We start from the raw sequence: 16,919 nt of genomic DNA, 5'->3' as shown, positions 1-16,919 counted from the left end.
TTATTATATATCGTTAATGAATTGTGCAAACAGGATGTACATTTTGAACTCTGAACTTTAGGCTCAGATTGCTGGTGGGCGGACATACACTTTGTGGCAGTATAAATGCTTCCTTTTGTTGTAATTATTCGACTAATAAGGTTGTTTTAATTTATACCTGAATTTCGTGATTTTCAGGCATAGAATCGAAATAATGAGGTTGTTATTTTTCTTTATTTCTACATTACATGCAGTTACAGCGTCAGAATTCCTGCAAGCTGAACGACTGAGGGGTGTTTCTTTAACAAGTAAATTTTAATGTTTTGGTGTTGTGTATCACATACATATATACATAATATATATTAATGTCAACTTTAATTTAAAAAATACAACGTATTTGTCACAAAAGTATTTTGTATGTATATTCTCAATATAAATCCCTATTACATTTACATAAATATATTTATTAAAAATTTAAAATAATATAAAAGATTATACATATAAATATATACATATGTATATATTTATAAAAAAAAATAAAAAAGTAAATAAACATACAATAAACAAAACTACGATATTTATCAGAGACAAGCTTATACAATCCTGCTGCTGATTTCACCTGTTTTGATGGAAGCAAATCAGTAAAGTTTGCGTTAGTTAATGATGATTATTGCGATTGTCCCGATGGATCAGACGAACCTGGCACCTCTGCGTGTCCCAATGGATCATTCCACTGCACTAATGCTGGTAATTTAACATAAGTTTTTGTTAACACCTGCACTTTACATAAGGGATTTTTGGGTAAATATAAGAAATTTTGATTTGGACAGATATTTTGTTAGTATTTGCACTTTACATAAAATAATAATCGCCTTTGTAAAAACTCTTTTAAAATAAATAACCTTATAAATACCCCAATATAAAATTCTTATAAAATAATCTGGGCCACCCTATAAAATAAATAATAAACAATAATTAATTTTCTTTGACATGATTCTCTCTCCAGGTTACCGACCAACCAACATACCATCATCGCGAGTAAATGACGGAATATGCGATTGTTGTGACGGAAGTGATGAATGGAAACATCCAAATATTTGTCAAAGTATTTCCATATTACATCAGTTATGATTTAATTTAACTATATTAACTATTATGTTTAAGAATTTCGCCGGAGTATAGTTTATTATTTGGCTTTTTTTTTTCGGTTATGGAAGAGCATTCCAAGATAATATCATGTTTTAATTTAAACATGTTTAATTGAACCTGTTTTAATTTAAAGTATCTTATTATACTCAAGCTGTTTCACAACATACACCATTGCTTTCATGTAAAAAGTATTAAAAAGAAGAGCAGCCTAACACATTAACAACATTTATCATTTGAAATAGGTGTACTGGTTATTTGTATTCATTTTTTGTTTCGACTGTTTTTTTAAAGTATTTGACTATTTTTCAGACAATTGTGTTGAGCTTTGGAAATTGGAGAAAGCTCGATTGGCCGAAGAAGAAGATCAAGCAAATAGAGGGTTCGTTCTTAGACAAGAGTTTTCAAAAACTGGTATTTCTAAAAAAGTTGAAAGACAGGTGTGTTGGGTGGAAAACTGTACGATGAAGTAATGTCGAATATCAGACGAAACATTGGAAATATGCAGATAAACATTGTTAACTAAAGTATTCTTTAAATTAGATTGTTTTTTAAGAGGGTAATTGTTTTTCTTTAGTTTAAATTTGCTCATAATACATGGCTACAAATAAAACCAGTTTTTTAGTAAAAAAAAACATTTTCTTAAAATTTAGCAAAAAGTTGAAGAACTGGAAGCCCAACTTGTAACTTTGAAAGAAAAAGAAGTTCTTCTTAAAACAACCAAGGAAGAAATTGAAGCGAAAGAAGCTGCTGCTTTAGAAGAACATAAACAGATGATGGAGGAAAAGAGAGCAAAGGAAGAACATGAGGAAAATATGAAGAGAGGAGCTTTGGCATTTTCGGAGTTAGATGCAGATAAAGATGCGGTGTAAGTCACAATTATGTAGATTTTTTATTTAAAAATAAAATGATTTTTTTGGAAAAATAAATTGTTTTAAATGTGCAATTTTCTATTTATAAAATTATGTTTTTGAAATGTGTATTTTTATTTTTATTTTGATTGTTGTTTAAAGTATTTACCGCCCACAGGCCACAAAATTGAATGTCCACTTGAAAACTAACATGTTGTATAAAGCCACCAAAAATGGTGCGAAATATGTGTTTTATTAAGTTTTATCATAACAATACTTGATCACTGAAGTTAATATAATATCCTTATTGTACAGAGTAACTGGTGCTGAGTTGACGACACATAAAGAACTTGATCCAGAGTTAAGTGATGAAACATTCACTGACACAGAGGCACAGGTAGGGCGTTATTGGTGTTGATGTACATTTGTTCTGTTTATGTAACATAAGTAAAACAAGTGTAATTGTGTAATTTGTATCTATTGTGTTTTTTTATTTTGTAGTTATAGATATTTTAAAAGTCACATATATATTAAAAAAAGAGACTAAACATAAGTATCCAAAAATAAATCTCCAGAACAGTTTTCTAAAAATCTTTTTGATACTATTTACCCTTTTTAACCTGCCCCCCCCACATTTTTGTTCACGAAAACACTTTTTATCATTTCATAGCAGATGTCATCTTAATAAATCGTGCATGCTCTCTGTTTCAGAGTCACAGTTCTTATTACATAATGTGCAATGTGCATGAATGTATTTCATCCTCCTAAATAATTGTTATTTGTTAGGCTATATACTTAAATATACATCCATTGTATTAAAATCAACAGCAAATACTCCAAGCTGACTCTGTTGATCTTGGCTTCTTCCTTACAAATGTTTGGCCAACAATTAATTCAACATTTCAAACAACAATTCCTCCAATTGTTGAACAACAAGAAGAAAAATCACAAGAACAAACACAAGAAGTAAGTTGTTGTTTTGGTTTTGTTATTGATGTTGTATTTTTCTGTTTTTGGATTATTGCTCTTGTTGTTTTTTGTCTGTTGTTGCTGAGTGTTGTTTGAATACTTATGATGTTTTTATTGGTAAATGTTGTTTTTTTTTTTTTTTGTCGCTGCTGACTGTGTTTATTGTTGTTGTTTGTTGTTCTTTATTGTTGTTAACCAATGTTGAAATATTTGTTGATCAGGAAGTTGTTGCGGAGGATATTGGAGAGGAGGAAGATGAGATTATGAGAGGAGAGGTGATAGATGAGCAGGAGGAGCACGAGGAAGAGGAGGAGAGTGAGGAAGATGAGTATTATGGGGAGGAGGATGAGGAGGAAAAAGATGTTGAGGTGATATATGATGAGGTTGAGTGGAAAGGTTAAATTTGTTCAGGGAAAATTTTAAGGCAATTTTTCGTCAATTTTATATTTTATTTACGTGTTGTTCAGATTGCTTTGGTTTGAAAAAGAAATTTTAAGACTGATTTTTGGCAATTTTATATTTATTACTAAAATTTTTACGTCCTGTTCAGGTTGCCTTGATTATGATATATAAAACAATAAAACATATTTGTGTATGATCAAGTCCAGCGTCATGGCACAGTTGTTAGACTGCTCTTCCAGAAAATTAATCACCCGTAAAGTTTTACATGTTTGAGTTAGAGTATTCATAATAAATGTACTTCTATAATAAGTTAACTGTTACAGGTTTTTAAAACTTTCATACAAATAAGTTGTAAGAACTGTATTTGATTTATATGATACAAAGCAACAACAACTTACATTTGTTTGTTAAAATTTTATATTTTAACCTGTTGTGCATGTAAATGTAACCTATGTTTTAGACCCCACCCCCTCCACCAAGTGCGGAATATAGCGAGGAAACGCAACGTATTGTAGAAGAAGCGATGTTATCACGTGAAACATTCCGTAAACATGAAGATGAAAGGAAGAACATTGAAAGTGAAATCCAGTCAGTAAAAAAATATAACTTTTTATTTTTTTGTTTTTATATAAAATTTTTAATATCCTTTTTTTCTTATTTTTTTTGGAGGAATTTTTAATAAAACAATTTTTTCTTATTAGAAATTTAAAGACAGCTTTAGAAATGGATTTTGGTCCCGATGAGTCGTATCAGGCGTTACAGTTTCAATGTTATGAGTTGCAAACTATGGAGTAAGTAGCGTGTGTTGGTTTGTTGATATTTTATGTAAGAATCCAAGTTATGTAATAATTATTATAAGATTAGGTTATGTACTAATTATTTAGTTATGTAATAGTAAGTTATGTAATAATTATTCTTACCACACAGGTACACATACAAACTTTGTCCATTTGATAAAACATCGCAAAGTCCTAAGAATGGGGGTACAGAGACTAACCTTGGGTATGTAAATTGTGTATAACTGTATAATGTATTTGCAAAAATCGGTTTCCAAATTTTTTTGCTGCTGCCTAAAGTATCTTACTTTAGTAGTGTCATAACATCAAAATAACAAACTTATCTGCAGTCGCTGGGGATCTTGGAGTGGTGGAAATGATGATAAATATTCCAAAATGAAATATGATAATGGTTTGACTTGTTGGAATGGACCTGCAAGATCTACAGAGGTAAAACATTTTTTTTGGGGGAAATTTAACTAATCATCATGAAGTGGCAGGGCAGAGACATTTGTTATAATTATAATAATATGGGTCACTGTAATTTAAGTATGACAGTTAAAATTAGAAAGGAAGTGTGGCAGGAAAGAGACAGTGTTTTTAGTATTTTGGCAGGGCAGAGACAGTGGTTATAATAAAATAGGTTACTTTATCTTTTATAACAATGTGTTAATTAAAATATCCTACTCAAGTTTTCTGTTTGATCAGTGTTGCAGTCAGGCATTTATCCATGGAAGTAGTGGAAGTAGTGTAAGAGCGATAGCAACTGTTGTTAAATTACCATAGTGTTAGCTCCCATTATATCTAAGTGGGCCCTCCTCAATCATGTGCATTTATGTTCTACATCAGTGATTTTTCTTTTTTCTGTCTGGTCTTCTGTCTGACCTTGATGGTCATTCATTCTAAACATGTGCTTGTGTTGTAAAGATGTTGCCATAAACCCAACTACTAACTTTACATGGTAGAAGAGGATCGTTTAATTTTAAAGAATCACATTTAGTAAATGTATTAAGTTTCTAATGGCACAATTAAGAAGATCTCATACAAAATATGCACAAGCGTAGAATGGGGAAGAAATGTTTCAATGCGACAGTTCGTTTCTGATGTGAAGAAGTCAGACCAAGCCATTGTTATTAATCTTTATGCCTTAGAGCAGCATGTGAAGGCTAGCACCATCACCCGATGTGTAATATGCGACCTAAAAATGCATTGGGCCGCAACATTTCCAAGATTTAGAAACAATTAGGCTAGATTTACCTTACAAAGATAAATGCATTTTTATAAATACTTGCTTGAATTAAAAGGGGTCAGCGGTCAGGTTTATGTAAATATCGGGGCTATTACCAATACAGAAAATGTCAAAAGCAGAGTGAAGACGAATTGTTTCTAATTAATGATGTTTCTGTTAACCAAGCTAAAAAAGGCAGATTTACTTTTTAAAAAGAAAACAAAGTCTACACAATTGGATTTCAAATACAAAATCTTCATGCGATGGGTGTGTACATTAAAAGAAGTCAATTGTTCTATTTGGAGAAAAGCTGCAAGGGAATTTAAAAAGTGGTTTTATGTATATTGTGTTACTTGAGGTGTATACACAAATGTCAAAAATTGATTTTTCTATAGATCAAATTAAATTAAAACTGCGACTATGTGTTATACAGGTTCGAATCAAGTGTGGAGTTGAACACAAACTCTTATCAGTTGATGAGCCTTCCAGATGTGCTTATACGTTTGAATTCGCCACTCCATGCGCATGTAAACAAACACAACAAGATTCCCAACCACGAGATGAATTATAATTAACTTGCAGTATGTTGCATTGTAGGCAATGAAGCACTTGACCATCATTTACACTGATATGCTTTGTTGTGTGGCCATTTGTAAGAACTTACTAAAACTATTTGAAAAATTGTTCCCACAAAATGTGCAATTATATAATTATTCTACTTGTTACAAAAAAGCCTTGCGTTTCACTGGTGTGCTAATTAACTTGTATTTGGATACTAACTTAAGATTTTTTTAAATTTCTACTTTTTGCACCCTGTAACTGTATAGCCAAGTTCAAATATATTAGAAACCAGTTCATTTGTTATTTAAGAGCAACATTGAATACTCAAAATAAATGTTGCTTTTTTTCTTCAATAATAATCCTATTTGAAGCAAATTGAATTATTACAATTATTTTCCACTCAAACCAGTTTAAGACACACTTTACATATTAGCGTATTTGTCAAGTTTCTGCCAACCCAGTTTATTGGTAAAAACACTTAGTAAATAAATCTTTACATATTAGCGTAGTTTTCCTGGTTCTGCCATGGCAGTTTATTGGTAAAAAAACACTTGTTTAAGAAAAGAGAGTAAATATAATCTTTGAAGAATGTTTATTTGGTGTTTTTTCTACCACCACATATATAACAACAGTATATGGATAGCTGTTCAATACAGCACCACACTTACTACATGCATTAGAAATTTAAAACCAATATACTATTATTGCTGCGTACATAGATGGTTTTGCAACATACAATAAAACACAAAGTCCAATTAAAGCTGAATCAGCAATTCTTTGGGATTAGAAATCAAATAATAAATTTCACTTTTTACACCTATTTAAAGCACTTTATATAATTCGAAAACAGAACCATCGTGTAAGGTGCGCAGTTTTGAAATACCAGGTGACCTGGGATGTAGGTAAGAATAGACCTTTAACCCCTTAATCAGAACCTTAATTTAGATTAAGTGCATTTGTTTTCAGACATTTTGTTAAATTCAGGCATTCTGGACGTTTTTGCAATAAGATGTGAACACTTAATGGAAAATTCAGAATAAATTAAACTGAAACATTAAAATATGAATAAACACATTTATTAGTTTACAATAAAAATAGATATCACAAATTATGGTAATGGTTAACGAAAATATGATTTCTATGGAAGACAATGGAATGGTTACAATCGATTAGTCAGCGGATTGTTATAAATCCAATTTTGACAGTCGTCCTCCTGGAATAACTGAAATAAAATAATTTTGTTTGAGTTTTAACTAATAAGTTAAGTTAATAACTAAACAAAATTTGAAATAAAAAACAGGATTACATCTAAAAAAGTACAGTACAGAGTGTAGTAACTATATGATAAAATGTGATACGTATTCAAACTCTGATTATTTCGAAATATATACATTCCGACATTTAAATGTGAGAGTCATAGCCTACTACCTTTACCAGAGTAAAAATGGATAAAAAAAGTAAAGTGTATTAATTTGTACTAAAATATAACAAAATATCTAAACAGATACTTCTACAGTAATAAAACAGAGAAGATACTGATACACACAGTGAAAATCACCTTTGGTTTGTAAACTGTTCCACTTTCTAATCTTTGTTTTGCTTCTTGTCGCTGACGATCTTCAAGAAATCGTTTTCCATCAGTTGCTTCATCAATGTTGTTTTGTTTCAAGTTTATCGTGACTTTCTCCCATAATCTACGTGATTCCATCTCATCTGGTTTGCAAAACATGAATTGAATTAAATCTCACTTTTATTTATGCTTTCATGGTGAAGTAATTGCATAAGTTATAACAATATAAAATATTTGTCGTATCAAACATCCCTTTAGTGGTTTCATACACCCCCGCACGCCTATGGCATTTTGCGGATGAATTCCCCATATTTTCTGTATGACTGGCCATCTCAAAGGGGCACTATTGAGCTTCGTATCTACTCTATGGCTACACCTACAAGGCAAGTCTACTTTCAAGGGGCCAGTCAGCACTCATATTTATCAGCAGTATTTGAATGGCATGAAAATTAACACAACCACATTATAGCATACCTTGTAGCTCAATTTTTCTCACAGTTTTTTGCGTTTTCTTTTTCCTTTTTGTGTCAATAAAACTTTCATTCCTCTGGAAAACAAATATAAATTTAATTTATAAGTATAAAATTACAATATAAGCAATTATAAAGTAGTAACTTTACCCCAGAAGCATATTTGATATACATATGATCATTCCATTCTCCATCTATCGTACAAAACGCTTTCTTTTCATTTGGAGCACTGCAAATAATTCAAAAATTTAATTCAATTGTAACTGTTGACACCACATGTCCTTTAAGCTAATAAATTTTTTCAGAAACATTTTTTATAAATATTTAACTTTTCAAAATATTTACCCCATTTCTCACTACATATACACATACATTAACACTTACAATATCTCGGCCGTGATTCGATGTGGCTTTCCACCATAGAAGGGCTTGGTGTGAAACTTAATGAAGGAATTATATCCCGTCTTCTCACAAGTAATTGTGCAATCTCCCCCTAACTCCACCCATGGTATAGTGAGAATAGAACGCCCGTAACCGTTCGGAAAGTTAATGATATATTCTTCTTCTCTGTCTAATAATCTCAGACAACCTAAAAAAATTTTTATTAATTTTAATTTTTTTTTCGGTCATAATAATGGAGATCATATTAAATATATTGAGTATACGAGAACTAACGGCAAAATGACAGCGGTTAAAACCATTTGGGTATAAACAGATAGGTTGTTTGTATTGTGTATGAAACATAATTTAATGAATAATTTATGAATGAGTAACCCATAAAATTATATAAAGACAGTAAAACAAGAACTTAACTGTTTATAACTTTTAAATGTACAAAAAAAAACAAAAAACCATTTTCGCTTTTTTGACACACAGACAAAAAAAAATTAAATATAACTAATATTGTAATATTGAACTGTTGATGCCAACCATATTATAAACCATAACAGCTTTAACAGCTCATGTGGCAAACTTTTTCTAAGTGGTGGTATTTTTCGGACTGTCTTTGTGAGGGTAAAAAATGATAAAAAATTAATGAAATATTTGGAATTTCGTTTGCTGAAACTTCGGTGGTTACTTTAACATCACTATTGGGCATTTCTATCAATGGTCAATACACAAGTTTTGATCTAGCAATGGTATGCCTCCTTTAAGTACTTTTCATAAATCTGGTTTAAAACTTAAAATATGCACAAAGTGCTAAAATACACATAGTAGTGTTGATAAAATAACACCAACCTTGTCCAATATTATGCACACCGATGGATAATCCAAGGAATTTTGACTTGGTCCATATATGTCCGTTGAACTGCATCCTTTTGTCCTTGTGTTCGGCGTAGAAAGCAGAAACAGGTGGATGGTGGGACACTTGCTCAGAAAAAAAGGACAGCTGGTTGGATTTAGCCCATGGTATTGGTCCATCTGTAACCTGTGTGTGTATGTATATGATGTTGAGGCAACAAACCTGGGGTGGTAGGGTGGACATGCTACCCCCGAAAGTTATGCTGCTTTATTTTATTAGTAAGTGGTTAAATGAGGACCACAGTTTAACATTTTTAAATGTTTGTGTATGTAAATATTACTGCCTTCCTTGCTTCAGAAGTTTACGCTTATACTACTATCATTGTGGGCATGGGTGTCCTTGGGAAAACAATAAAAATAATTGCTCCAACCCAGTGATTTGTTCAAATGACAGTCATACAGAATGAAATTAGTGTTCTGTTTCATACACCTCATGTCCGCATACGAGTTACAACAATAATTGCTCTAACCCAGTGATTTTCCAAACCAGCATACATACAGAAAGACAGTAATAAAAATAGTAAATACCCACATAAAGTTACATACTTGGCAACATGTAAGCAGACATCAAGTATATAAAGGACAACAAGAGGCATAAAAACAGCCATAACGACTTACTGTTGTGGGATTTTCACCGTCAGTAGCTTGAGATGACAAATCATAAATGCATTGAAACGATTCCCCCAAGATTGGGTTGTAAGGTTTCTTAGCAACTGAGCTGTTTCTACCAGCAGCAAACGTACTCAGATAAAACCTCAGACAAGCAACCATTCTTGCTTCGGCTGTTTCTTTATCAGCAACCCTGTGGGAATATTTCCTTTTATTTAAACAGAAAGCTATTTGAATCTTTTGCATAATTTTTATTTTATTTTTTTGTATGATAAAAAATGTTAAATATTTTGTTTCATTTGTTTTGGGGTGCCTACTAATGCCCATTTAAACAAAAGTACTCTTGACATTAGGTAAAAGCTTAATTACTATATATATTGTTTGCATTAAATGTTGCCAAATATTACTTGGGACATCCATAAGGGTAAAGCTGGGTTGATTGATAAGACAAAAAACATTCTCCAAAAAATTAGTTTAGTAATGTTTTAAATTTGTGTCAAATATTAGGGTTATGGACTTATGGTACAAAGTTTTGGGTGGAACCAATTTAAAGCCAGGAACAAAAACTTAGGGCGGAAAACTTTACAGAATAAATATTTCGAATAAAACACGATTTATTTGATTATTACGTCATATAAGTCATTAGTTAACTACTAGGTTAGATCAATATTTGTTTAGTGATTTTATACAAAAGGACACACGTCATACACAGGTTTAACAAAAAACTCGAATCTTAAGCAATAGAACTATTCAAACTGTTCAACGCAAACATTTAAAAAAAAAGAAAAAAAAAATAACAAATGTAAATACTAAATACCAAATAACAAAATTAATAAAAACTGAAAAATTTGATTTAAACTTACTCAAGAAACAAGTCTGGGTGGGCAAAGAAGTCCGCATACATTTCAAGCAACGATCGACGTTCTAATATAAATGTTGGAAGAACCACTTTTGTGAGGTCCATACCAAGTTTCACCTGAATTTTTTTTTAAATAAAAGTTAGCCTTAAAAAGATTTTAAAATGTTAGTAGTTACACTAGCTAGTAGTTGGCTTTAAATGCCAAGATTTACTTTTAATATTGTTGGGAAAAATATAACACGTTTAATTAACATTAATTATAGTTCAAAGATTTGAAACTATTTTTAACCCCATAATTAACAACCGTTGGAGAAAAACATATAATATGTATAAAATTAATTAATGGCCATACAAATGGATTCAATAAAAAATGTATTCACTAGGTTAAAGCTTGGTCAAATATAAAAACTAAACATTTAGCATCTACTGTATAATGTCATCATATACTGTTGTCTTACTATATGTTAGTATCAGCTAGATGACTCAAAGTTATGAATCATGATAAAATACATGATGCTGTACTTTATGACACAATGTTACAAAAACACATAAAACTTAATTACTTCTTACTTGGGACAATAAATGCATGATCACACTCTTATGCTCTTCAACAGATTCACCTATTTGGGAAAGTCAAGCATTATTTTTTTTTAAAATTAAAAAAATGTTAAATATAAATTCTATATTCACCTTCCAAACTAAAGTCAGGCATTGTTTAACAAAAATATATAAAAAAAACTATTAAATATAATCTCTATAGTTACCATCAAATTAAAATAAAAAGGAAATAATTACCATCCTTAGTTGCGTTATGATCATCTTCTTCCATAAACATATCTCCATGTTGGTGTGTTGGTGCCGCAACATTAATTTCCTGTGCTTCTGGTTTCACTTCTGCCAAATCATCAACTGGATCTTGGTCTACACTCGGTGTGGTCGCAGTTTTTTGTTCAACACTTCTGTTTTCCACAGAAGACTTGCTTCGGCTGTGTACATGTGCATTGTTTACAGACCGTAACCTGTCACCAAGCTTAGAGAAGAGTGGCATAAGGTCTTTTACATCCCTAATATGACTTACTTCTACTGCTTACATGGACACATACATTTAACCTTGGAAAATAATACTACTCATTATGACATAACATTAGAGAAAATATCACTAACCAAAAGTAGTTTTAAATCTAAATACTTTTCTGAACTAGGCAAATCTGACTTACATATCATTTCATTTGACACAAGTAGACCAACTAATTTCTTTAGATAAAAAAATTCAAGATAGACTAGACTCTAGAGCACATGACTAAAGTAGTGACCATCGTATGTTAATATTTAACTATAAAACAGACTCTATTCTAAAAAACTTGGCTACTAAACAAATATTCAGTGAATAATCATTTGGGCGGTTATGCACACAACTATTGTAGAACAACGCTAACTATGTTGTGAACTGGGAAATAACGTACAGTGCGCACACATAGAGCTGAGTAACAAGCCATACAATGTAAGTGAAGCAGGAAATGCAATTGTGAGCTAATAATATCACAAGGACCAATGGTTCTTAATAACTTCCTTACACGAAAGAAATATTTTTAATTTCCTTTAAGGAACAAATTATGTCTGTCTCTAAAAAGAGTGTTTATTGCTTTTAACAGTTTTTATTTATATATTCTAAAATGTGCTATGATTTTAAACATTTAATTTAAGTTGTATTCACTTTTGAAAGTCTTATTAAAAACCTATTTTCTCAGGCTTGAACATTTTCAAAAGGATTTTTAAACATAAAATTATAAGTACAGTAGACTTTGTTGCTCTCTATTTGTTTGCAAGGTACAAAAAATGCTGAGACCTTTTGTTTTACTAATTATTAGTCAATTACTGGTAATTTTTAAATTTTCATGGCACGCCTGTGCCTAATTAACAGTACAGTTTGGAAATGCTTCTGTTCAACTGTGGTGTAAGAGAGGGGACTAACTTAAAATCATAATAGAAATGTTAGGATTAGAACCCAACTGTGCCGTGGCCTATATCTTATGTTCACTTTGTAAACATCCAAAAAATACACAGTCACCGCCGTTTTTAACCAGTTTAATCAGCCAGTCACTCTTTGGTTAGGTTTATTTTCTGTGACCTAATTAGTATAGTGGGGGTTAAATGTCCGACTTATAAAAAAAATGTGTCACCGAGACTTAACAGAGCAATTTGATTGGTTAAGAAAATGGGAAAGGGCTGAAACATGCCCACTGGGTTCTTACCCATATGAAATATATCTTCTGAAAGTTAATAATAAACCCCTGGGACCTCACCCATATAAAATACCGCCACATAAACGCTAATAAAAAATTCCTCACTTGCTGCGTTGTGATCTTACATCTTCATCCGCATCATAGAATTCATCTCCCTCATCTTCACTACTCGAGTAAGATGTTGGAGGAACATCAGATAAACTGGCTGCATTATTCACAACATGTGGCGAGCTGAAAACTGAAGTCAAATCTTGATGTTTAAATAAGCCTGTAGACATAACTCACATCTATAGGCGCCAAACTTGAGGTGGTAGGGTGGGCACTGGCAGGCCTACCCTGGGGTATTCTGTATTATTAGTAAACAATGGAACCAAATTTGTTTTATAGGAATGCGCGTCTTACTATATATGTCACTACTGCATTTTTAAATCGGGGATCACAAGCAAAAAAGGTTTGAGAAACCCTGGTCTAAATAACACCCTGGTTTTCAGATAGACCCCTATGCCCATCTCCATATGCTCTTACCTTGTGCAGAAGTAACTGCTTTCACTTCCGGTTGCATTTCAATTTCTCTGCTGTTATTTGTATTCCTTGCTTCTACAGCGGGTGTAAAATTATCCTCTTCTGTTACTTTGGTCTCTGCATCGCTTGATCCATTTGTATGCACACTATCCACACTGCTACCAACTACTTCATTATCAGCATCTAGAAAGCAACAACAATTTTCTTACTGGATTAACAACCATGTTTTTTTTCCATTTTTTTTCTAAGGATTTTTTTTAAACGATTTTTTAACCCTTTGTTTCCTAAGTACCTTCAAGCTCAACAAAACTTTTTACTCCGCCAACGTTATCTCCACCCTCTGTTGTTGTTGCATGAGGTGCAGTAACAGGAGCTACTGGCGTCTGCTGTACAAGATGAGAATGTATATTGTGCTGAGGAGAATTGCTTGTAACTGCAGTCTGTAATAGAAAACATAAATAATAATTAATTAATGTATATGGTTATTTAACATACACAGGAAATGGATAACAACAAAACACTTCTATATGTTACATCCCATAGAATTTCTTTCTTTATTATAACATTTTATTGTTTATATTAGAGTAATCGGACACTTCTAATCTTATCGGTCAGGTCCTACAGCAAGGCACACCAGGGATCCTGAGATTTAGTCCAGAGTTGGCATTTTACCCAAATATAACAGTTGCACTAAATGAGATCTTTTGCTGGTTTCAATAATAAATGGCAGAAACTTTTAAACAAATAAATGATATAACAGCATTTAATGCAAATTACCTTAGCAAGTTGAAGTAGCATGATAGATTTGGTCACAGCTTCAATCATTTCCTTAACAAACATTAAGTTTAACATTAAGTTCTTTAACAGACATTAAAAATGTGAGTGAAAATTGAAATGACACAAATAAGACAGTTTTATAAAGTTTTGATTTAAAGAATAAATCAATACGCAAATATCAAAATATATTAAAACAATTACCTGTCCTGAACTCAAAATTCCTTCCAGATTCTAAATATAAAATATAAAATAGTTATTTAAAAATCAAATTATGTACAATATTATCACACACCTGTTTATCTGAAGAAGAGCCTAGTTTTCCCACTTTTGATTCAATTGCCTAAAACATAAGGATTAGTAATAGGCTGGAACAAGAGAAATTGTAAAGTTAGTAGGACGAGGTAAAAGACGGAACATTTCATTTTTTCTCGTCAATTTGGTTTTCTAAAGGCTATATAAAACATTTTTGGGCTTTTCTTGGTTTTTTAGACTGAAATCGAAATTTCAAATCAGCAGATAGGCTTTAATGTTACAGAACATCAAAATAAATATATACATTTAATTATCTTTTCAAATATAACGGGGAAGATCATATTAATTAAAAAAGAATCAGAAAACAAATTACAACTGTTATAGCACGCAATGCACGCTAAGAGTAAAATTTTTAGAAAAAGTTTGGCAGTTTAAAATAATATTCTAACACCAACCCGAACATGTTCTATCAGCAATTGTAAGTAGGCATCAGCTTCTGCAAGTTTGTGGTCAAATTCTTCAAGCGAAGGCGTAAAACATGGCTCAACCTGAAATAAAAAATACACTTAAACATTTTTAACCTTTTTGGCTCTTTTTAAGTCTTACAGTACGACACAAAAGGTAAAGGGCCCAGAGACGTAGGTCAAATTTGGCCTGGCTGACTTTTAAATTTGATTATTATTTTAAAAACAATAAAATAAATGTACCTGACGTTGGCTATGTCTTAGTATAGTATCTTCCAATGCAGAAGCCCATTCCTTTCTTTCTTCAGCATCTTTAGCTGTTTGAACAACATAACATTTTGTTATACATAATTTAATACTATCCAGTTTTACAGTGTCTGATGACCCTAACTTATTTATTCTTACAATGGGGGGCAACTTATCAATAAAACGAATGTCTTTTAGACAACATGCAATGGCATCATACTTCCCATGCTTGGTTAATATATTAAAGGGAAATTTTGTGGAAGATTATTTTGGACAACCTGTTATAATTAGTAACCACTAGGTTCAAGCATTTATTGTCTTTTCAACACACACGCTTGAACAATGGTGGCAGCAACAACCTTTAAACCCAGTATCACTGAAATCCTTTAACCGTTATGCCTATACTACTTTGCTGGAGCTGAAAATTATCAAATACATTATATGCCTTTATATATAAGAGACCTTGAAAATGAAAAACTTTTTGATCAACAGTGATGGTGAAAGTTGAATCATCTTCATCATCGATTCCAATAATTGCATCTCGAAGACGAACGCAACCTCTGCGTGCTCCTCTCTTCATTTTATCTTTTGACTGATAAAAATTTGAAATTAATTTTTTGAAAGTATATGAAAGTATATATATACTATATACTTTCAATCTTTCATCATATATAATGAAAGTATATATATATATATAATTCCACAGAACAATACGTATTAGGCTGGTGGAAAGTGTTAAAGGTTGGTAGTTAGGGTTTAGTGGTTATAGGGGTTAGTAGTTGAAGGTAATATGAGTTAATAGTAAGTAGTTACGTTATCAGATAATGTAGGAGGAGGATTCTTTAACAACACCACAGCACTTACAGTATAATAGGAGAGTAAACCAGCATTATCATCAAGAATAAACCACCGGTATTGCCATCCTTTCATAACATTAGTCCATTTACATAACAGTCCTTCCATGACATAAGCTGTCATACTGAGTTTAAATAACTGAACTAGTCAAGCAAATATATAATCTACAAAATAAACGTGTTAAATGTGGCAACGGTAAACTTTAATAATAATATAGTTTAACAAACATTCACGACAACGCGGACACTTTACATGGTTATGTGTTATAGCTACAGCTTGTTAAGAGCACAAATTAAAAGTAGGCATCCATTAAAAAAAATCACACATTTACACTCTACTGAGATAAACCAATGTTATTTTAGTGTACAGTACTGGCGCCGTAGCACAGTTGGTTAGCCTGTCTGCCGATAACTCACAGGTAATGAGTTCAAGGCTCATCGCTGCTACCATTGTAGGCGTATATATCATTGGGCAAGGTACTTAAACACTTGGTAACTGGTAAGCTGGCACACGGTGTATGAAACAGAACAACCGTGTCTAACGACTTTCGGTTTCCGACTCCCAAGCGAGGAAAAAGTGAGAAATTACAATACAATAGTATGCAAACCAAGAACTTCGCCGTCATTCAAGGTAGTGTTTTTAATAAAAACACTAATATAAGTTTGGACATTTAAATACGGACTAACACATCATATGTACGAAGTATTAAACCCATGTGCGTTGATCTAATATTAATAATAACGGTGCTATGGCTATGTGGTTTGGCCTTGAATCCAGAGTTTCCTGATCGAGGCTCGGTGTTGGTATATCATTGTGAATGTGTGTGTTATCATAAATA

The 16,919-nt window shown here is 31.9% G+C and overlaps 2 protein-coding genes across 3 annotated transcripts; one reads left to right on the top strand and one right to left on the bottom strand.

The window, feature by feature from the left end:
* Positions 1-49: 49 nt before the first annotated feature.
* On the top strand, positions 50-6,208 carry LOC149732696 (glucosidase 2 subunit beta-like). 2 transcript variants are annotated; one of them, XM_089883240.1, is made up of 13 exons: positions 54-287; positions 565-726; positions 986-1,084; positions 1,438-1,565; positions 1,779-1,993; positions 2,292-2,373; positions 2,805-2,942; positions 3,167-3,313; positions 3,808-3,935; positions 4,049-4,138; positions 4,275-4,349; positions 4,474-4,573; positions 5,785-6,208. In XM_089883240.1, exons 1-13 carry the CDS (start codon positions 194-196, stop codon positions 5,920-5,922), a joined length of 1,596 nt encoding a protein of 531 aa, XP_089739366.1. In that variant the 5' UTR covers positions 54-193; the 3' UTR covers positions 5,923-6,208. The 2 variants fall into 2 exon arrangements, with proteins under 2 accessions (XP_089739367.1, XP_089739366.1); XM_089883241.1 differs by lacking the exon at positions 3,167-3,313 and having other exon boundaries at positions 50-287.
* A 279-nt stretch (positions 6,209-6,487) lies between these two features.
* On the bottom strand, positions 6,488-16,266 carry LOC149732695 (oxysterol-binding protein-related protein 9-like). Its single transcript, XM_089883233.1, has 20 exons — positions 16,091-16,266; positions 15,689-15,818; positions 15,224-15,297; positions 14,972-15,064; positions 14,557-14,604; positions 14,466-14,495; positions 14,265-14,315; positions 13,780-13,927; positions 13,491-13,670; positions 13,071-13,203; positions 11,518-11,708; positions 11,293-11,342; positions 10,727-10,839; positions 9,873-10,056; positions 9,192-9,381; positions 8,337-8,541; positions 8,103-8,181; positions 7,957-8,029; positions 7,471-7,625; positions 6,488-7,134 (listed from the first exon to the last, which is right to left on the bottom strand). Exons 1-20 carry the CDS (start codon positions 16,202-16,204, stop codon positions 7,072-7,074), a joined length of 2,304 nt encoding a protein of 767 aa, XP_089739359.1. The 5' UTR covers positions 16,205-16,266; the 3' UTR covers positions 6,488-7,071.
* Between the last annotated feature and the right edge of the window lie 653 nt (positions 16,267-16,919).

This window comes from Ciona robusta, chromosome 8 (assembly GCF_009617815.1).
Source record: "Ciona robusta chromosome 8, ASM961781v2".
In the NCBI taxonomy this organism is placed as follows: Eukaryota; Metazoa; Chordata; class Ascidiacea; order Phlebobranchia; family Cionidae; genus Ciona; species Ciona robusta.
This window is presented reverse-complemented; position numbering and strand designations above follow the sequence as displayed.